The sequence below is a fragment of the Alosa alosa genome, chromosome 15, assembly GCF_017589495.1.
Source record: "Alosa alosa isolate M-15738 ecotype Scorff River chromosome 15, AALO_Geno_1.1, whole genome shotgun sequence".
NCBI classification, from domain to species: Eukaryota; Metazoa; Chordata; class Actinopteri; order Clupeiformes; family Clupeidae; genus Alosa; species Alosa alosa.
The window spans coordinates 5815869-5838015 of record NC_063203.1 but is presented as its reverse complement, the minus strand read 5'-3'; the positions used below and the strand labels follow the sequence as shown (position 1 = coordinate 5838015).

At 40.0% G+C, this 22147-nt stretch overlaps 1 protein-coding gene across 16 annotated transcripts in view; it reads left to right on the top strand.

Annotated features, from left to right (window-relative positions):
• msi2b (musashi RNA-binding protein 2b) overlaps window positions 1-11295 on the top strand; it is a 225251-nt gene extending 213956 nt beyond the window's left edge. For 6 of the 16 annotated variants that reach the window (XM_048265509.1, XM_048265500.1, XM_048265507.1 and 3 more), the window contains 2 exons: window positions 623-777; window positions 5741-11295. In XM_048265509.1, the coding sequence (XP_048121466.1) occupies window positions 623-777; window positions 5741-5785 (200 nt within the window). In that variant the 3' untranslated portion in view covers window positions 5786-11295. Of the gene's footprint in view, window positions 1-622; window positions 778-3416; window positions 3495-5740 lie in introns of all 16 variants that reach the window. The other 10 variants (XM_048265508.1, XM_048265499.1, XM_048265506.1 and 7 more) reach the window with 7 other exon arrangements.
• Window positions 11296-22147: the final 10852 nt, after the last annotated feature.

Here is a 22147-nt window from a genome sequence, read left to right as displayed (position 1 = left end):
CTGCAGCTCCCTGCAGCAGCCACTCCTTTGGTAGCTGTAGCAGCACAGATCTAGTTGTGCTCACAGCTCGCACTGCTGCCCTACTGTAGTTTGCATGGGATACAAATGCTGCCTCCAGATATGTCCCCAAGTCTAATCAGCTGTTAGCTGTGCATGGCCATGTTGTAGGCACATATTAGTAATAATAGACTCCTGTGTGGTTTGAGGTAGTCTGCTGGTCAGCTGGGTATGTAATTTCCATCCATGTATGGATCTACCACAGGCTCTAAAAGCAACATATTCATTTCTCAATTTCTTCCTTGATCTTTATTACAATTTATCTTTGCAATTATTAGAATTCCACCTTTAATTTGGCAATGGGGTAAAATGGGTAAGGGTGGGGAGGATGGCTTGAGCCTGGTAGACACATACATACCTCCTCTCCCCTTAGTATCGTCATTTGTCCTTTCACCTGAGTCAATCTTTTTTTGTTTATTTTTTTATTGCAATTTGTCATTTGATTGACTTTGTGGCATTCTGTATGGTGTGGTGTGTTTGTTTTGTGCATGCACGCTTGTGGCTCAGCACGTCTGATCTCTGCACAGCACCAGTGCTAAATAGCTGCCCCTGCTTCCCCTGGCAGGAAGTAACCCAGCACGGCCTGGAGGCTTCCCCGGCGCCAACAGCCCAGGGCCCGTGGCTGACCTGTACGGCCCCACCAGCCAGGACTCTGGCGTGGGCAACTACATAAGCGCTGCTAGCCCCCAGCCCGCCTCTGGCTTTGGCCACAGCATTGCCGTAAGTATTTCCATACACCCTGATCCCACCCAGGCCCCCCAACCCACCTCCCCAGGTCACCTTAACCTCGGCCAACACAGATCGACCCCAGTCCAGTCCAGTCCAGTTCATCCCCACTCTCCATTAACCTCCACTGATCCAGCTCAACCTCTGTCACTCTTCCACTCTTGCTCTCTAATTCTACCCGCCCATAAAGGGCTCTGACATTCAGCATCTGCAGCTCCTTTAAGGGTAGCTGACCCAGTCCAACCTGTCCACTCCATCTCCCCCTCTTTGACCTCCTCTTTTCAACTTGATTTCTCACATTATGCCTTTCACTATCCATCTGAAGAGAGCAAAGTCAGCTAGTATCAAAACCATGCATTAACATTAACTCCACCAAAATAATGCAATATGGCTTTTGTTAGGCAACAGAAGCTTGTGCTCAGTATAAGGGCATTCTTTTCCCAGCGAAGTAGCAGATACTTCCCATTTGCACACCGGGTGTGATTAATGAGGTTTTATACTTTAAATTAATTCACTGTTAGTGAGAATCTCTATAATGACTTACAAATGTTGACCAGAGTCTGCTGGGGATAACCAGTAAGTAACTGCTGCTTTAATTAAGCACACAACACAAGTCCCAAGGCCTCCTAGAGACATTTTGGGATGCTTGGAATTCTGGGTATGAAAATAAGGAGGGCTCATTTTTGGCTGAGCCCTTATAGCTAATTAGCACAGCCCTCCACTGCATGCGGCGCTGCTTTGAGTGCAGACAATGGGCTGCAAATGCCTGAGAAATGTGAGAGATCGTACGAGGGCCACAAGCAAGCAGGTGTCAGCTCTTCATATGCCATCAGAGCCATGCAGCAGGATTGCTCTCTGTGAACGGCTCTTCATCTTCCATTTCTTACATTCCTCTTTTTGTGCCATCAGCTTCAGTATAACAAACTGTGAACTTACAGCACCTGTCATCAACACAAAAATGTGTCAGAATGCTATGTTCAAGTGCCAGCCAGAGGGATTAGCGAAAATACTTTTTGTCCACTGTTGCCTCTGAGTCTCTCTCTCTCTCTCTCTCTCTCTCTCTCTCTCTCTCTCTTTCTCTCTCTCTATGTTGTCGTACTGCAGTAATTTTAGTCCCCCACACACACACACACACACACACACACACAAACCAATAATACAGTGAGACAAGGCTGTGGAAGGCAAGCCATCATGAATGTATGTAATCCTGGCATTTCCACATTCCCAGGCATTCATTACTCTGAATGCCTTTTGTTTTACTCGGCGCACAGTTGGAGGGAGGGGGGGTGTTGGGGCTGGGGGTAGTCAGGCAGGAGCAGACTGTTGCCTCCAGGGGGCTGATGAGAACGCGCGGGCCAAATCACTGCCTATTGTGAGAATTACCACTATCGCCTTCTCTGGTCTGGTCTGCTGTGCGCAGAGAAAAAAAAAAGTAAAGAAACAGTTTAGAGGCTCACATAAGGAAAAAAAGAGAGGAATGGAGAGAGAGAGAGAGAGAGGGACAAAAGGATGGAGAAGGGCATTTGTATGCCCTCTGTTTATTAAGTCTTTGATCCGTCTTGAGTTTCCTCAGCGGATGGTGGGTGAATACGCAGAGGTAACTGAAAGATAAATGTGAATAGCGTCACATGGCCTCTGAATGGAACAGCACTTTTCTTAACTTATAGATTCTCCAAATCTTACGAATGCTTCTCCATTCAATGGATACGGAATAGTTTTATTTGTACTTTATTATATGAACATTGACATTTTTATCTTTCTGGTTTGGCCAGCTGTAGTTATGGGAGGTGTTGTTTTAGAGACCAGGACAAGTGCCTCAGTATTTGCTGAAGGCTCGAGCCACTGAACGCATTTTGACACATTTTGTGATTTTAGAAATTGACAGTCAAATTTTAAGAAATGCCTTTTTGTTTGGTTTGCCTTTTTCAGGCAGCTGTTTTCTTCCTGACATCAATGCATCATTGCCTGAAACTGTTTTGTTGCATGACTTGTGATTCTGTTTCTGATTTTTATTAATGAAATATGTGTTGGCATGAATGTGACACTACAGGAAACATCAGATATGGTGAAACATTGTTGCCTTTAATGTGTCGCTTTATCACCTTGTTTTGGAGCACATTTTGTGTTTATTATGAACAATTTGTAGCCTCGTTACAGAGAGCAACATCAGTTTCCTAAAAGTTGAGCTAAATATTGAAAACTGGTATGCAATCATTTGTCCTCAGTACAATCTCTCTCCTGACAAAAGATAGCCTTCCAGTATAAAAATGTCATTATCGCTGACTTTCCTCCCTTGTGATGGGGAGGTATTGTCCAATCTATTCAAGCATAAAGGTGTGAAATATCCGGCGTAATGGGACACATTTTGTTAACTGCAGTCGTGGAGAGCACAAGAGACTCCACCTAATTCTGTCTCTCAAAACACATCCACCGTACCGTATGTGCTCCCTGAAAGAGGGCAGAGAACACACGTCCTCGCTCTCAAAATCCTAATTCCAAAGATTCTCACACTTTACTTTCCATTCATGCTGACAGCACATTGTATGAACAAAGTATACTTACCTGTAGTAGAGTCTCTCTTTTTTCTTTCTTTGAAATGCATACTGACCCAGGAACTAACTGTACACTTTTAGGGTCCCTTGATTGCGACAGCTTTTACAAATGGATACCATTGAAACCCTAACAGGTGGTTGGTTGCCATCTCTTTTGAGGTAGCTATAATATGCCATTTAAATAATTCATGTAATACTTGTGTTTACTATTATTATTATTATCATTATTATTTGTTCGTCATTCCTTTATGACATGGTAGTACTCTTCCATGCTGCCTGCCCAGCCTTTTGCCCCGTGCTTTTCTTGCTTTTGAAATAGTACATGTGTAGTATTCCAACCTTTCACAACTGTTGAAGAAAAATGACAAAAAACGTTGTCTTTTACCGGGTGTCATTGGCAAACAACCAAAGACAAGATTGTATTTTGGACATGAGGCACATTTGAGTCTAGTATTGTCTGTTGCCTGTATGAAACCCCTTAAAAGAGAGGCACACTTGTCTTTTTTGTCATTTTTCATTCTGTGAATAAAAACTGTGATAAATGCTCTTCATTAATCCCTTACTTGACCTCAGCCTACTCCAGATGTGACTGCATCTGCATTCTCCCATTTGTCTTTGGCATGTTTATTATTCAATATTGACTTGGTTCACTCAAACTGTTCCGTTGCTTTTGGGTTTTTTAATCTAGTGAAGACGGAAACTGCACAACTGTATAATGAATTAGTTGATGGGATATTTTCTTAAGCACTGTGAAGTCTCTATTTAGTGCATTAGCTGTTGACCCTTTCCGGTGTTGTTATTAAAGTGTGAAGTTTTGATTGGTGCTTGAGAGAAGGTGTTCCCAGGATATGACTTTTCATGTTGAAATCTCCATGCCTGTCCAGATTTGTGCATTTTTGCAGCTTGCTGTTTTGTGCCATGATGACTTTCTAGTGAAGTGGAGGTCAGAGTTATAAATTCTCTCAGCCCATTTAGCAGAGCCAGTGTGAATCCCACAAGGTTGCTGTCCTCAAACCCTTCAGTGAACCTGCTCCAGTCCCGCTCTTGTAATCCCACTCCAAAACACAACTTCTTCTCTTTTTTCTCTATTTGATCTCTCTCTCTCTCTCAACTTTTATCTGTTGGTATTTATTTCCCCTTTCTGTCCTGGCACTGCATCCACACACATGCACAGACTCTTGTGCATGTCTGCTGTGTATGGTAGTGCTCGAGGTCTGGATCATGGTATGAGTGAGAGGATGCTGTGTTTACCGCAGGCCACTGGACTCGTTATTTCTCTTCAGTGTCGGCACTCTGCAGTCAGAAGGATCCGTCTCTCTCTCTCTATCTCTCTCTCTCTCTCTCTGTCTGTCTCTCTCTTTCTCTCTCTTCCTGTGTCCTGGCTAGTGGTTTTGGCATTGGGTCTCCTGTGCTTTGACGTCTGATTTGATCAAGTGTATGGCTTACTTACCGTAGATAACTCCTGGCAGAGTTTGCAGTGGGAGCAAAGTGGTTGATCCATGTCCTGTGGAATTATAGCATTACAGTATTATTTTGTGGTGAAAAAAGAAAGGAATATAGATTGACTTATAAAGTGGGACAGGTAATAGAATCCAAATAGTTTGACAGACAGTAGTATTTGTTGTGTAACTAGTTAGTTGTTTTAGTATCCAACTGTGAATGAAATGTCATTCATTTTTTGAGAGAAAGCAACAATATGGTGCAGTTTCTGTCAACCAGTCCCTTCAGGCTTTGATTATCTTGGCAGAGTCAATACACGTTATAGGGAATGGGCTGTTTTTATTTACTTTATTAATTTATTTGATTTTGTCAGTTGTTGCCTGTGCATGCTATGAATGACTAACATACAAAAAGTGTCATTCTCTCTGTAGAACTGTAGAAGAGTGCTATGGTAGCCATAAATGGACATGCATTGTGCCTAGACCGCTGATTCACATGTACAAAATACATTATAGCTATTAATCCATATCTGTGTGGATCTGGGTGAATAAGATATGGATTTCTCTGGAGGCAGCAATTGGCATAATGCTGTGTTGATTTGACAAGCCTCAGCTAATTTCAATGACAAAAACTCGATTTTGGCTGCTGCCGTTACACTGAATCAAAGTCTACAGCTAACAAATGTCTATACAACTGTGTTAGCGAGAGCTTGGGCACAATGCTGTTGTGTTGCCATGGCATAGAACACACTTGGGTTAGCTTGACCTGCTTTCTGATCCTATGCCGAGTCGTCTGGAGGGCCGTGCGGATGTAGTTTGTGTATTACGGGGCCGTTTCATTGGTTTCCATTGGCTCCAGTGCTCCAGGCGAACTCAGTCAAGGGCAGAGAAGTGTGTCTGTAGCCCATGTGTGCAGGGGAGCTGTGTGTGAGATGGCTGCTGACAGATCTGTGTGTTTGATTCCAGCAGAGTTTGTCAGGAGGCCCGGGGAAGACAGGGCGGAGTTTCTAGTGGGTTCTGTGTACAGGTAATTCAGTGAAGAAAAAAAAATGACAACCACCACAACATCAAGCACTACATGGCGACTCACGACAACGCAAGAAAAGACTGTGGAGATGGCACCACCTGAAGAACAAAAGAAATCAAAATATATGAGTGAGAAAATTGTTAAATCATCTCAAGAATGACAAATGGTGATGATAGAAAATCTGCTGTACTATATCTAAACCTGGCATTGGAGTCCTTTGTTATCCTTCTTTATATCCTTATCTTAGCAACAGTACTTTAGAATTATGGCAATTTCCCTCTTTATGTGTTTTCCTTTCAGATTAGTTGACTTGGTTGGTTTCCTTATTGTCTTCTATGATATAGTCTTTTAAATATTCAATGTCAAATTTAATCTAAAGTTTTCATTTGTTAGGGTTTATTTTGAACATTTATATGTAAACTGGCTCATTTCTTCTTTTCAGTTTTCTTTTCTTTTGAGGTTAGAGTTGGTGCAATGGATGTTTATTTTCACTGTAAGTATCAATCCTCAACTGTCAAATCGTCAGGTGTCATTTTGCACATGCAAGAGCTGATTGACATAGAAAGGGTTGAAAGAGAAGGAAAATGTTTTTAATCCAACCTTAAGAAAGTGAGTGTGTAACTAACTAATAAATCTTAGTAGCTCTGTTTTTGTTCCTTGTAACGTCTCGTTAACCATAATTACCTATTTTGGGCAATAAGAGGACTATAATATTTTCACAGTCCTTTTTTTTATAAGTGTCTCTTTTTGTTGTCAGGACAAAAAAGAAAGGCTTTTTGCTTTTAATACTTTGTGAATTCAGATTTTAAAAAAGAAATATGTAATATGTAAATATTATTCCAGTCACTACATTTAACCATTTGAGAAAGAAATATTTTTGTGATGGTTTGTCTGTCCTGAAGGCTGTTACTGTACGAGAGCTCGAAGATAAAGTTAAAAGCAAAGACTTTAAAAGCTCTAAGCAGTACAAGAAAAAAAAATAAAACATTTGTAGCACAAATGCCGTTACTACCCCACTGAGGACAAGTTCTTATCAAGAAAAAAAGTACTGTTGGCTTGCTCTGTAAATACTTTTGGCATTATAACTGTGTTCGTGTCATACCAGCATATTGACTAGATAGTGACTTCAAATGTACACAGCTTAAATAGAATTGTAATAAAACGTAAAGAAAGGGTTGTTCCACAGCACCTTCCTGAGATCAGGCCTGGTTAATTGTCTTTCACGGTTGATTAACAATAATTTAAAATAAAAAAAAATCAGCAAAGAAGAAATTAAGAGGAAATCCAAAGCACACATTTTACTCTTAACAGTTTCAAAGAGGAGAAAAAAAGATGTATATGTGGTTTTAAACATTTCATTATAATTACACTGATTGGTGTTTTTATTTTTTAATTTTCCCTTTGATCTAGTTTGTTTTTAGTTTGATGTGTTCCCTAGAAGTCTAAATGTCTTTTTATTCAATGTAACAAAAGGCAATATTTCAATAGTTTGAGATTTGAAAGAAATGGCTTCTGAGTTATTTTGAATGAATAAGGAAAACCAACGTTTTATACCATTACCTCAGTCCTGTGAGTTTTATTTTAGAAGAGATGTCAAAATCATTTATTTTAGGCATAAAGAAAAGAAGCATTTGAAAATAATGAATGGATTGTTTTGAGATGAAATCATTGCACTGTGACTTGTAGGAAACAATTTACCATTCTCTATTTGCACATGAAAAGTGACGGCTATTTAAAATGGTCTCCACCTGGGGATTTATATGAAGGCTTGAGTCAGAGAGGCATGTTAATGTCGCTTGTTTTGCATCATTTACAAGCTACCACCTACAGTGAGCCCAGAGTGGCCTCGGCTGTTGGACACAGGAGTACTGTTTTGGAATCACTGTCCAGTAGGGTGTAATTAAGTTATTACTAGCCATCGTTTGATGTCACAAACCAATCCATATATTACAAGAGTTTTAAATGCAGCCTGCAGAAACACTGAAATAATTCTAGCTGCTATACACACGTTTCCTCTACATGTAGGGACTGGATTTGCTCAAGCAAAGAGAAATGGCATTTACAAATATGCTTTAAGATGAAATAAAAAAAGAGTTGAGTGATATTTAAAGGAATGAATCGATTGATGTATATGCTGATGTTTATCTTCTCTGAAAGTATATGTTTTTATCTTGTTTTATGTTATTTTATGTCATTGATTTCTGATACATCATTTGACTGAACAACCAGGTGAAGTAGAATGCTGGATTCTTTTTAGACACCATGGAGAAAATTGATTGATTAACAATGGTAGACACTTCACAAATCGATCTGTGCTTATGGTTCACTCTTTAAAAATGTATTTAAAAATGAGAATGATGATATAATCCCTCGAATCATTTTATTTGAATGATACTGAATTTGGGAATTTTTTAAATCAATTTGTTGTGGTTGTTAATGATACTACTACTAATAATTATGATACAGATTATGATATAATTCTGTGCTGTACTATTATCATTTTACTCTCTCTCTGTCTCCATTCCCTGTCACCACATACAATCTTATGTTGGTCATTGTATCTCAGTAGTGTATTTAAAAAAAAACAACAAACAAAAAAATGTGACAGTGATGTCTATGATGCCAGTGTAGTGGTCAACCCCCTTTGTTGTTCTCACCCTTTACCCTTCTTTTTCCTTCCCTTTCTCTCATTCATATTTTGTCTCTGCTCTCTCTCTCTCTCTCTATAATGTTTGTCTCCCGCTCTCCTAGTGAGTAGTTGTAGATGTTATGTAATTAACACTTGAGATATAGATGTAGTATAGTAGATTTAGGACCAGTGAGGATAGAACTTCCTCTTACTGATTATTAGTTCAACAACAAAAAAAAAATCAAATGCTAATGGTTATTTTCATAGCATTATTTCGTTTTTTGTGTTCATCATTTTTTTCTGTGTTTTCGCTAATCTCACATGGTTTCAACTAACCAAAGCTCTCACCGATTGAAAATCTACAAAATAAGAAATTTCTGTAAGAACAGAATTGTAAACAAGACATCAATTGGATTCCCGCCCTTGAATGTTTAAAGAGGGGTGTGCCATACTACCTTAAATGCTAATGCTAGATATGCAAAACTGTTTTATTTTTTATCATTTTTTAAGAGGGACACAAGCTATAATTAGTGGAGGATTTTATTACATGAGTGAAAAAATAAAACATATTTTTCTAGAAAGTTCTAACAGAATAATGATAATAATGATAGCATAATAACTATAAATATCAATGAAACTCTACTGGGTTTTGATGTTTGTACTCTTACATTTTTTTCCCAATTGCCCATGGCGCTACTATTTTGGATACTGGTTTTGTTTTCTTCTTTTTTTTAACAAGTCTGCCTGGACAGATCTGTAGTTTAGTTTCCACTCATCTGAAATATTATTTTTGTACTCCAAGGACATGGAAACCAGCTCTTTGTCTTAATCAATGAACTAGCCCATATCCATTCAAATTTAGAATTAGCTATCAGGCCATTTGCCATCTCATGAGGATCTAGATGTCATCCACCTATGGCTAGACATTTATGTAGGTACGCACTCTAACACATGCAAACATTCAGATACATAGAAGCATCTGCACATATGAGCATGTAAGCAAGCACATTCATTGATTGTGCAAAGATGTTGGCCGAATTTTGGCTAGCACAGCTTTTCATCACTCACTCTGCTGTGCATATTTAACTGAATGCGTTGGCTGGTGTGGAGTAAGAATTTGACTACCATTCTGAAGCCAGATGCAGTATGTCGTTTTTGTTAAAATGGAGTAGACTGGTTGTCCTGAGAAAGTGTGTTGTTGTTATTATTATTATTATTATTATTATTATTATTATTATTATTATTATTATTCAGGTGTCTTTTACCCTTATGGGTCTTTACTACCAATTTGCTGAATTCAGTTTAGCAATTGATGCTTAATGGCTATACTGTGTCCTCTAAATTGTTATGGCTAGATTGCGTTGCAAGATAATTGGTATAGTTATCAGTGCACCCTTTGCCATTTACTGTACTGTGCTGTATTGAAATAAGATATTTAAAGTGAATGTCTTGCTCTAGTCTTTGATTAACAGAAAGGCTGGTGACCATTTTAAATAGTCTACACCCTCCCGTTAGTTTCCTTCTCTTGTTTTGTTTCTGATTTGATCTCGTAGCTTGGACTTTAAGGTAGCATGGCTCTGTTGCTGTACTTTTGTTTCTCATTGACAGCAGTTTACAGCTGATGAATGTTACACATCTTGCTAGACTAGTTAATTCATTGGAAAAAAATGTTGGTTTAAAAAAAATATGAAAAAGAAAAAAAAATTGACCTGGAAGGTGTTGTGGGTGCGATTTGGAGTGTACTACCGTATCCATTTAAACTTGAATCTTGAGGCAAGTGCTAAGCAATGGTCAAACATTCACCCCGTCATCTTTATAACACAACTCTACATGCACACACACTGTAATTACACTTGTATATATTTGTATACAAATACAGGATATATATATGTATAGTGTATATATATATATATATCTTTGTTAAATTGTTTAAGCTGCCTCATAGACTATGACTCTTTGTTATCTTTTTTCTAGCTTAAAATGAAGTCCTTGTCACCTACAGTACTTTAAACATAGTAGTCAACACTGTTTGCTGTCAGTAGCTGTTCAAAACATTTGCTACAGAGTTGCTGTGGAGTCAGTTTGTAAGAGACTTGTGTTTGTAACCAGAATATTATTGGAACACCTGTATCATAGGAAATGTAAAGTTGTAGTTTAGGCGCAGTACGCATTACATGACATGAATGTGGGTCACTACTGGTTGCTGACTTGTGAAGATGGTCTTACCATGTTGGGGGTCTGAGCACAGTGGAACAAGCCAGAAGCCAAGACATGTTATTCTGAGGGGTTTGTAGGAGTGGGGATTCTACCATTTCCCAGCCTCATGTCTCCTTAAGTGATGAATTGTTTCCATACATTCAACTGTCGGTTGTTTCACTTCACTTACTGCCTTGCCCATTCCTTAACACTTGCCCATGTTTTAACGTTAATGGACTTTCTAAACACGCGAGAAACTGACTGAATGGACAGGCGTCTGAGAGCATCTTTCAGGTCTTCTTGTATGGCTTGCTCAAGCCCTGTTGTAAAATAAAAACTCAAAAAATGGATGGGGCTCTCTCACATCTCAGATGTGGAAAGTATACTTTTATATTTGTATTTTCAAATAATAATAATAATAATGATAATAAAAAATGTTTGTGAAAGGTTTCCATCCTCTACTGTGGTCCAGAAATCAATGTGTTTGTCTGGAAAAAAATAATAAAAAAAATAAATAAATACTGTTTTCAACCATTTCACTCATGGTTTTAATTTTTCACTCCAATACTTGTTTTAATCTGGTGTGTGATTAATACTCCTTTGAATATATCCTGGAAAAGAATGTATGCCAGAAGATGCACAATATTAAAATGCACAAAGCTGATTATATAGCTGAAGACTTGTGTAAGTTTGTTTTGTGTTTTCAAAATACTGAGTTGCAGAACATTTTTCTGTCACTGAAACTGCAGGTCCTCTTGAGCACTGACACTGACACAAAAGTAAATGAATACTAACATGATTTCCAAGTTCAATTTTAAAGTAATCATTATAGTAATAGGCAATGTTATACTATTGTATATTTGAAGCTAATAAAGGTATTGATCAGCACATGTGAGAACCATATAACACCTTAGATACCTAGACATCTAGACCTAGACATTGGGGCAGCTGTGGCCTACTGGTTAGCACTTCGTACTTGTGACCGGAGGGTTGCCGGTTCGAACCCCCACCAGTAGAAAGCGGCTGAAGTGCCCTTGAGCAAGGCATCTAACCCCTCACTGCTCCCCGAGCGCCGCTGTTGTTGCAGGCAGCTCACCGCGCCGGGATTAGTGTGTGCTTCACCTCACTGTGTGCTGAGTGTGTTTCACTACACATGAATGCAGAGACCAAATTTCCCTCAAGGGATCAAAAGAGTATGTATACTTATATATATCTTTCTTCTCAACAAAGGTCGTTGTTACAAAATTCTCTGTAGTCAATGTAATTAGATTAGATTTTAGATTCAACTTTTTTGTCATTGTGCAAAGTACAAGTATAAAGACAACGAAATGCAGTTTGTGTCTAACCAGAAGTGCAAAAAAGCAGAAAAGAGTAATGTGATATAAAAAGTATAGACAGTACAATATATATACAGTGCAGTGTAGACAGTAGTATACAGTTGGTTTACAGTAATATAAATTAAATATAAATATGTGCAGTGCCTTAGCAGTAACCTTATAAGAGCAGAACAAATAGGCCTATAGCTATGTAGTATGAACAATGTATGAACAACATGTACAGATATCTGCAGTGTAGTAGCAGAAACATTATACTGTAAGAGTAATAAGAAAAATATAGATATGCAACAATATATTAAGAGAAAAACTGAATAAATATGGATATTTTAATAATATTGATAAGAGCAGTGATGGCTATGTATAATTGTAATTACAGTATGTACATTTATAAATAAATAGAACACTATGGGTGGGATAGGGTAGTGCCTATTCTGTCTGTTGAGGAGCAAAAATGTCCGAGGTATTGATGGTATTGAGGGTCCAAGACAGGTCCTGAGAGATCTGGACACCCAGAAACTTGAAGCTGGTGACACACTCCACCTCAGTCCAATTGATGAGAATCGGGGGCTCTTTGGTCTCCTTGGTGTTGAGAGCCAGGTTGTTGTCAGTGCACCACAATGTTAGGTGCTGGACCTCCTTCTTGTAGGCCATCTCATCGTTGTTGATGATGAGAGCAATCACCGTATGTCGTCTGCAAACTGGACAATGGTGTTAGAGCCATGTACTGTACAAGTGTGCAGTCGTAAATGGTACGCCGGTGTTTAGGCTGATGGTTGAGGAGGTGTGGTTATCTAACCTAACAGACTGAGGGCTCTATCGTGCACCCGGCGCAAGCTGGTGCAAAGCGCAACACAAAGCTTATTCTTATCTAACACCCAGTCAGTGGCGGATTTTGCGCCATGCGCTCCATTTTTATTAAACCTTGCACCCAGGGGTGTGGCAGAAGGTGTGGTCTGGTGCATGATCCAAAAATCGCTATCTTAAATCCTCTAAAAATCATTACGCCACTGACTATAGAAACCTTGTCAGAAATTTGTGGCAATTTGTTTCTATGTTATTTTAAGAGCGCATTAACAGTGATATGGGCGGGTGCACAACGCACCCTGCTTCTCTCATCCACAGGAACACACACCAGCGCACATCCATGCAAAACATTACAAATTACATGATTGCAATGGGAAACATTATAATAAAGATATTACGAAATACATCTCACAATTAGTAGTTATTCACCATCATTGGAAGAACATTTGGGTTTCTGAAAATGCGTGTCAGATGTTTGGAGTCAGGTGGCACATTACAGTTCAGTCTTCAGAAAGTTTTAGCATTCTTTGTGGCATGTTGTGTGTTAATAATAATAATAATAAATTAGTTTTATATAGCGCCTTTCTAGAAGCTCAAGGTCGCTTTACAAGAAGGGGTGGTAGTAAGTGTGTGTGTGTGCGCACAGGAGCACTGGGTGGAATGGTGAGGGGGATTAGAGGCCGAAGGCCTCAGTGAAGAGATGTGCTGCTGCTGGTGAACAGTGGTCTTTGAATCGGCTTTGGCTGCGACTCGAGTTAAGCTTTTTTTTACGTTGGCAAACGTTTGATTTACTGTACCAACTAGCTCCATTGGTGGGAAAACGCATGGGACTCGCACTGTCCTATTGCGTGCAGAGGGGAAACGCATGGGACTCGCACTGTCCTATTGCGTGCAGAGGGAGTTTTAAAGACAACCATTTATCCCACCCCTCGGACTGGGCACTGCTAATGGTGAGTTCCCAGAACCTACATCAGTGGTCCCCAAACTTTTTCTTCATAGGGCCAGCTCAGAGACTCGGAGTATCAGTAACCATAAATAGCTTAGTGCTGTGAACAACTACCTTAGTGGAAAATTCCATTACATTTAATCTATAGACTATTGCAATTTAATACCATTGTTAGCTGTGTTTATATTGTCATCATGCCATATCAGTGTAAAATGTAGCTCAAATTAAATAATACTAATAAAAAGACTTTAGCATTCCCAAAAGTATTAGCAGGGAGTCCCAAAAGTATATTTTAGACTCTGAACTGCATACACAGTTCACGTTGTGAACAAGCAATATCCTACAAATAATTTAAAGTTCTCAAACTATGAGAGTTGTATGAAGTGCTGGCAGAAACATCTGAAATGACCACCATTCTAACTTTCACTCACCTGATGAGAACTTTGTGAACTCTGTATGAACATTAAGAACGATTAATATAAATATATAAATATAAATAATTATACCAGAAAGTTCCAGAAATATAACTTGAATAGAAGTTAGTTAGTTATTAACAATTAATTGATAAACTTTTAGAATACTTTGAGCACGGATGCAGTCAGCATAGGCCTCTTACATTGTTTGCAGGTAGGCCTACTATTATATACATTTCATTCCGTTTTCGATGGCAAACGCGAAACAACGCCAAAACAACCACCAGTGGACAAAAAGAGCATTACATGTGTACTGTTAAGACTCGCCATAGAGAATGAATGGGGGAAATTGCGGAGGTTATAGTTTGACGATGTCGTACTCCCGTGCGGGCCGGATGCTATACCACGGACATGTTTTGGGGGTCACCCAAAATGAGGTGATGGGCCGTATCCAGCCCGACTGCCCTACATCTTGATGTGCGTCTGGCTCGTCAGGCTAGCCCAGTCCCCCTCCCCTCTCCAAAAGCTGTTTTCGGTTCACACAAGCTTTTGCTTTCCCTGTCTCCTGACATCATTGTTTACATTTACGGTATTGTGTAGCTGTTCTGGTGATGCCAGAACATGAGGACACGCTCGCCACGACCTGCTCCCATGCCTGCTTCACCTCAGGGTGGTTGTGTTCTCGCATCCCTGTAAAAAGTGTGCTCACGGGCCTTCACCTCACGCACGAGCATGTCGGCCGTTATAATAGCAATTTGCCATTGTTCAAGCACCTGGTTTTTAAAGGGAATGGGAGATGAGTCTGATTGGTTTATTGCATGTCACGCCCAAAACACACCTCTGGTTAATTAAGAGAATTAGTACAAGCTTTTTGAACAATGCATCCAACGAAATCAAGATGAATGTAGTACAGCGGCTAAGGCCAGATTTTTACCTGAATCATTCAGTTTTTGCAGAAGGCACGAAACTTGGTACAGGTATAGTACAACCCCTAGTGATCAAAAATTGAAATGGACCCCAACACATAGCGCCCCCTAGTGGCCCCTATCTTGGCTTCAAATATGGCCACCAAAATATGCCCTTTTTTCTACATTTATAATGCTGTGCTGCTTTTAACACATAATATGATGCATCTATAGCCATCTTTCAGCATTATGAAATACAATTAGCAATTAGCATATGCTAAAGTTTCTTTTAAGGCTTATAGTGATTGTTTGAAAAGATCTATTGTGTATTATTGTAGTTTAACATTTTGCATTCCATAAAATGATTATGCCTGTCAATGAAGCTAATTTAAATACGTAATACCTTATGAGTTTAGCTCCCTCCTGACACATTAGGGCTCATGCTAGTCAGTGAACCAGCACTTTTAGGACACTGTCTAGTGCGTTCAGCGCCCAGTCCTTGCGTGTGCTTTGTGGTGGAAACACCAAAAGCTCAAGACAGGTAAAGTTGAGTATCGTCCGTATAGCAGTGATAATCAAATCATGGGAGCGAATGGTCTCACCCAAGGAAGTGTGTAAATAGAGAAAAGTAGGGGCCCTAATACTGATCCCTGAAGCAAACCTGTGGTGAGGTCATGTGCCTTTAAGGTAGGATTTAAACCAGTCAAGGGCTTTCCTAGACATCCCAGTTCAGATAGTGTTGAAAGGAGTACATATGTCATGGTTAACAGTATAGAAGGCTGCAGATAAGTCTAGTAGAATGAAACTAATGACATAGCAACTTAGATGAGGACTTACCTACTCTCAATGCTTCGGTCACAGATAGAAAAGCAGTTTCAGTAGAATGACTCTTGAAAACAGACTGCATAGGGTCTAGCAGGTTGTTCTGAGTAGTAAGTCCAAGACTTGCTTGAAGACCACTTTCTCCAAAAACTTTGACACGAAAGGAAGAAGGGAGATAGGTCTGTAAAAACAGGAATGGTTTTAGACGTGGTGGCAAATGATACATTTTCCATCTTTATCCTCCTTGACTGATTTTTCACTACAGTAGTTTCACATTTTGCTAGGCTCAGTGTCACTACTGGTAGCATACTGTAAGCCAGTACCTGGAGCCTACAAACGTTGCACAGGTAGTCCAACTCCTCCAGAATGGCACACCAATACGTTCCATTGCCAGAAGGATTGCTGTGTCTCCCAGCGCAGTCTCAAGAGCATGTAGGAGATTCCAGGAGACAGTTGCTCCAGCTGGGCAGGATGGTAGAGGGTCCTTAACCCAGCAGCAGGACCAGTATCTGCTCCTTTGTGCAACAACAAACAGTAGGAGCCCTGCCAGACCCCGACAAAATGACCTCTCCAGGCCGCTGGTGTGAATGTCTCTGACCACACTGTCAGACTTCATTAAGGTGGCCTGAGGGCCCGATGGCCTCTGGAAGGACCTATGCTCACTGCCTAGCACCGTGCAGCTCAACTGGCATTTGCCAAAGAATACAGAATTGGCAGGTTTGCCATTGACGCCCTGTGCTTTTCACAAATGAGACCAGGTTCACCCTGAGCACATGTGACGTCTAAAGATGTCTTGGAGAATGTAATGCTGCCTGCAACATCATTCAGCATGACTGGTTTGGTGGTGGGCCAGTGATGGTCTGGGGAGGGATATCATTGGAAGGACACGCACACCTCTACGGGCAAGACAACTGCACCCTCACTGATCTTAGGCATCAGGATGAAAACTTCACACCCATTGTCTGACCCTGTATTGGTGCAGTGGGCCCTGGATTTCCTCCTGGTGCACAACAATGGCTGGACACATGTAGCGAGAATGTGCAGGCAGTTCCTGGAGGATTAAGGCATTGATACCATTGACTGTCCCCCCACACTCCCTTGACTTAAATACAATTGAACATCTCTGGGACATTATATTTTGGTCCATCCAACACCGCCAGGTTGCACCACCGACTGTCAAGGAGCTCAGTGATGGCCATGTCCACATCTGGGAGCAGATCCCCCAGGACGCCATCCGCCGTTTCATTAGGAGCATGCCCCGATGCCATCAAGCATGTCTAGCCCAAGCGAACTACTGAGTACCAGCATGAGTTGCTGCGATGAAATTCAAGCAAAATGGACTAGCTTGCCGCATCATATTTTCCACTTAGATTTTCGGGGGGTCTTTGAATTCAGCCCTCTGTAGATTGATAATTTTCATTCCCAAATAACAAAGTGGCATCCTTTTGTTCCTAACATATTACCCAGTCTATATCAGAATCCTGTGAATCCTACCTCACAGGATGCTCGTTTAACGTATCATGGCTTGGACAGCTGTCCGCACCTCACCATGGGCCCCCTTCTCTTTGCTATCCACACAACTTCTTTGGGACAGATTATCCATTCGCATAGCTTCTCATACCACTGCTATGCAGATGACACAAACCTTCATCTGTTCTTTCCACCTGATGACCCCCTGGTCTCTGCACAGATCTCGGATTGCCTCTCAGACATATCTACATGGATGAAGGCACACCACCTCCAGCTAAACCTCTCAAAAACCAAACTGCTGGTCCTCCCTGCTAAACCTACTGCTCCCACCTATACTCAAATGCCCTCATACAGATATGCTACCCTCCGACCATTGCGCTCTTCAGACAAACATTGTCTAGCTCTGCCACTGGTACGCTCAGGTCAATCCAAACTTTTTTCATCTGTTGTTCCTTGTTGGTAGAATTGTTTTAAAAGCGTTAAACTGTTTACCAGGTTGTAAGTCGCTTGGGCTAAAAATGCGTCAGCCAAATGTAATGTAATGTAGATATCCAGCATGTTTTTTCCCCATTGAGATCTGATGTGTTTTATTTTTTTAAGTGTATACTTTTTTTGAGCAATGTATAGTAAGAGTTAAGGTTTGCTCAAAAAGAGAAGAAGGTAGAATAAGAATTTATTGATGATGTAGATGTAGTTACTTCAATTAACCAAAATATAGAATAATTGGCTTATTTTCTTACACATAGTGGCCATATTGGAATCTTACCATGCCTCGTATATTATTGAGGTTGTCATGTGATAAAATGACTGTTCAAACTTTGTTTTTGAATTATATTTCAATCATGAATAACAATCGAGATGGTCTATATTTTCACATTTGGTATACGCCATATTGGATTTCAAAATGGCCAACATCAAGTTTGTTTGGAAATCATGTCAATAGCTTCCTTGACCCTAAAAATTGAGTGTTAGAACTTAAAAGACTTTTTGGTAACACTCCATAATAAGGTGCCATAATAAATAGCAAACTAGTAATTACCTAACCCTTTGTTAATTGTTACTAACATATCTATTTGGCACAAGTTAATAGTTTTTTAATCATTAATTAAATATTAGTTGTTTGCATAAAATCTGTATGTTAATGTTTTAGCAAATCTATTAACTAATATTGTATTAATATGTGTTAATAGTTAACTAAATGTCTTTTTGGCACTAATTAACAGTTATTTCTTGCATCATTTAAATGTTAAATGTTTATTTGCAAACTCTATGTTAATAGAAAAGTTAATGACTTATTATTATTTAGCTAATTGTTATTAAACTGTGCTTCTGCCTATCCCAATATGAACCGCTCTCCATAGGACCCTTACAATAGATAGATAGATAGATACTTTATTGATCCCCAAGGGGAAATTCAAGAAAAAAACACGGAGCTACCTTGACATGCTGCCACTGTTGTCGGCGCCGGAACCGCTTGCAATAAAGTTGGTTAAGCTTAATTAATATATTAGTAGTATATAGCTATAAGCGTGGGGCCCTTTATAATAAAGTTGGTTAAGCTTAATTAATATCTTAGTAGTAGTATATAGCTATCAGTGTGGAGCCCCTTATAATAAAGTTGGTTAAGCTTAATTAATATATTAGTAATATATAACTATCAGTATGGGGGACCCTTATAATAAAGTTTGTTAAGCTTTATTAATATATTAGTAATATATAACTAGTCCGACGGTGAAGGGACTGAGACCAAAACTGGCTTATCACATTTATTCCTTTAGGAAAAGTTAAAACAAAACAACAAGTAGTTGAATGGGCTATATTACATGCATCATTCCTATACCATCACTGTCAGCCCTACTAGCAAGGGAGACATGCGACATGGAATGTTCAGGTGCACAGAACAACAGTTCGTGAAGATACTGTCTGTATAAATCGTCTTGTAAGTAAACTACCAGTGCTTTTTCAAAGTTCTCAATGTCTCGTTTTAAATGTCAGGGCCCTCGGAAGTCTACCAATGAAGTGTGGAGATACATTGAGCCTCGTAAATGGGTGTAAAACAGTGATTTATTTGCATGGCTAGCCCGATGCCGAAGCATCACTATTGAAAAAGCTGTTGGTAGCATCTGCTAACTAGCACCAAATTTTGGAGTGCAGGGGACAAGCCGAGATGGGCTATGAGACATACGTTCACACTCGCTATCATGTTTCAATACACTTTAGGTCAATATCACACCGGAATTCTCCTTTAAGCTTTGCGCCATTGACCAAGCATTTCTGATCGCCAAAATAGAGCCCTGAGGCCTGTTGGTTAGGAAGTCCAGAATCCCGTTACAGAGGGAGGTGGAGAATCAATGGCAACAGTCTTAGGGCTGTATTTTGGGCACCAGCGCATGGCGTAAAACTCGTTTTTCACCCGCGGAAAGTTTAATTTGGTATTTCGCACGTTTATTTTTTAAACATTGCGCCCAGGGGTGTGACAATTAACAACCTAGGGAGGGGCCTGGCGCGTTGTCTAAAAATACATATACAATCACATATACATACACAATACAATCATACACCACCTAAACCTGGTCAGAAGTCAATGGCGAGTTGTTCATATGCTGTTTTAAGAGCGCATGTCAACAGTCATATTGGCAGGTGCACGCACCATCCTTCTATCATTCATGAACGCACACCAGCGCACGTCCATGCAAAGCATTACAAATTGCACGATTACAATGGGAAACATAATTAGAATAAAGATATTACGAAATACTGTACATCTCATGATGAGTAGTTATTCACCATCATTTGCAAATTGGTAATGACGGTTAAAAGTGATTAGGGGAGAGGCGAGAGACACGTATGGAGCACAGCTTAAGACGCACTGTCACGAGATATAAGCAACTCCTCTGCAGGATAAATGTTGTTTTATTCAGTCATTTGAGCAATATTAGGCTAAGTGTTGCTTTTTCCAGCCTATGTTTTCGATGGTAACCCATTGTCAGTCAATAGTGAAAGTAACTGCATATAACTGTCATCGTTGACTGACACCTTGGTGAAGTTAGTCTCACTTTGCCAATGAGTTCAAATAATAGACGAGTGCAAATGCGTGAAGGCTACAGTATGCTAGGTTTTAGTAATGCATGGTTTAAGAATGACTATTTCATACGGTCTCGCAAGCAGCCTTCTTCAAATGCGCCGTTGAATGCCAAAATACCGATGCATTTATTTGACATATCGCGCTTTGCGCCGTTAAAGGGAATGACAGATGTCATTCTCATTGTTTTAAAATGATGTTACGCCCCAAACACACCCATATGACTGATTAAAAAACCTAGGAACACCTTGTTGCGCCATGCGCTCCACTTTTGATAACGAAACCCCTCCCAATGTGAACTGGACATCCTACTAAATTTGAATAGACTTTTGACGAGTGACGATGCACTTTAGAATATCATGATAGGGCCCTTAATGTTTTCATAACATGGTGAAAGTCAAGCAACTGTAAGTATAAGGCCAGATCAGACAGATTTGATACAACATACATAGCCTAGGCCTATATGTCCAAAAATGACATCAACATTTACTTATTTTGCAGACGCCAAAGCAACTTACAATTTCAAAGTGAGGAATAATATATGCAAGCTTGAGTAAATTATGAAAGCTTGGAGTACTAAGTTCTAAATCTATTCGATGACCACGAGTCTTACTTCAACAACAATTCACAAACACACTCTCAGAACAGTGCTTGAATGAGGGGAAATACTGCTCCTAATTTTATTAATTTAGGCTCCATTATGTCCATTCTGCATTCTGTTTAAAACCACACAAAAGTTCTTACCAAAACCAAAATGAAATGTCTACTGGAGAAATCAAAGTTGCAGCCACCTATTCCACTAATGAAATGGTATGTGCACAAAACATAGATTTACTGGGATGGCTGCATTAGTTTGCTTTAGCAAATGATTGTTTGCAGATGATTCGAAATGCAGCAGCACGTCTGGTCTTTAATCAGCCAGAGAAGGCACATGTGCCTCCTCTTAGTTACTGTACTCTGCATGGGCTTCCTACTGTATAGCAGCCAGAATTACATTTAAATCCCTCACTGGCCCATAGGACACTTAGGTCTGCACCTTGCCATTTGAATTCTACAATCCAGTTTTATATCCCCTCTCTAATCAGAGGCAGGTATGCAACTCATCACCCCGACTAGAGGAACATGTCCAACTGAAGGCATTGTTGGGTTTGTAAAACAGTGGCAGTCTTGCTTGGCCTTGTTTGGTGTTGTGTCTCTGGGTTCTTAGTCTCACTGGGATGCTGCAGGCTGTGTTTTACAAATGCTTCCTGTGGGCAGGGGAGCCTCTGAGTCATAGGGGTCAGTCAGAGCAGAGCTGAGTCTGTGAGTCCAGCCACTGGCCCTGGCCAGGAGCCGCCTTCTCCCACCTCAACACTGGCGCTCACATAGGGCTGCCGTTGAAACTTTGTCAAACAAAACTTTCACCACTGACAATGTAAAGAAGAGATGTAAGGAGAGAGATTTTTCACAGTTCATGTTAATTTAGTGTTTGTCTCAGGGAAAAAAAGATTTATCAGTCTGTATTTGGCAGAACATTCCCAACCAACTTTTCCAACTTTCCTGACCTTTCCAAATGAATGTTAATTTTGCTCACTGTCATAGGTTAGATTGTAACGGTCCTCTGTATGTTGTGTTTGAAAGTGGACCTGAGGCCCGATGCCCATACCCAGATGATGGATACAACTGGCTCAGAGAAATGCCTGCAGCTGTTCCCCTTGCCAGAGTGACGAGTTTTTTTCCCCAGATGAAAAATGCAGCACGAG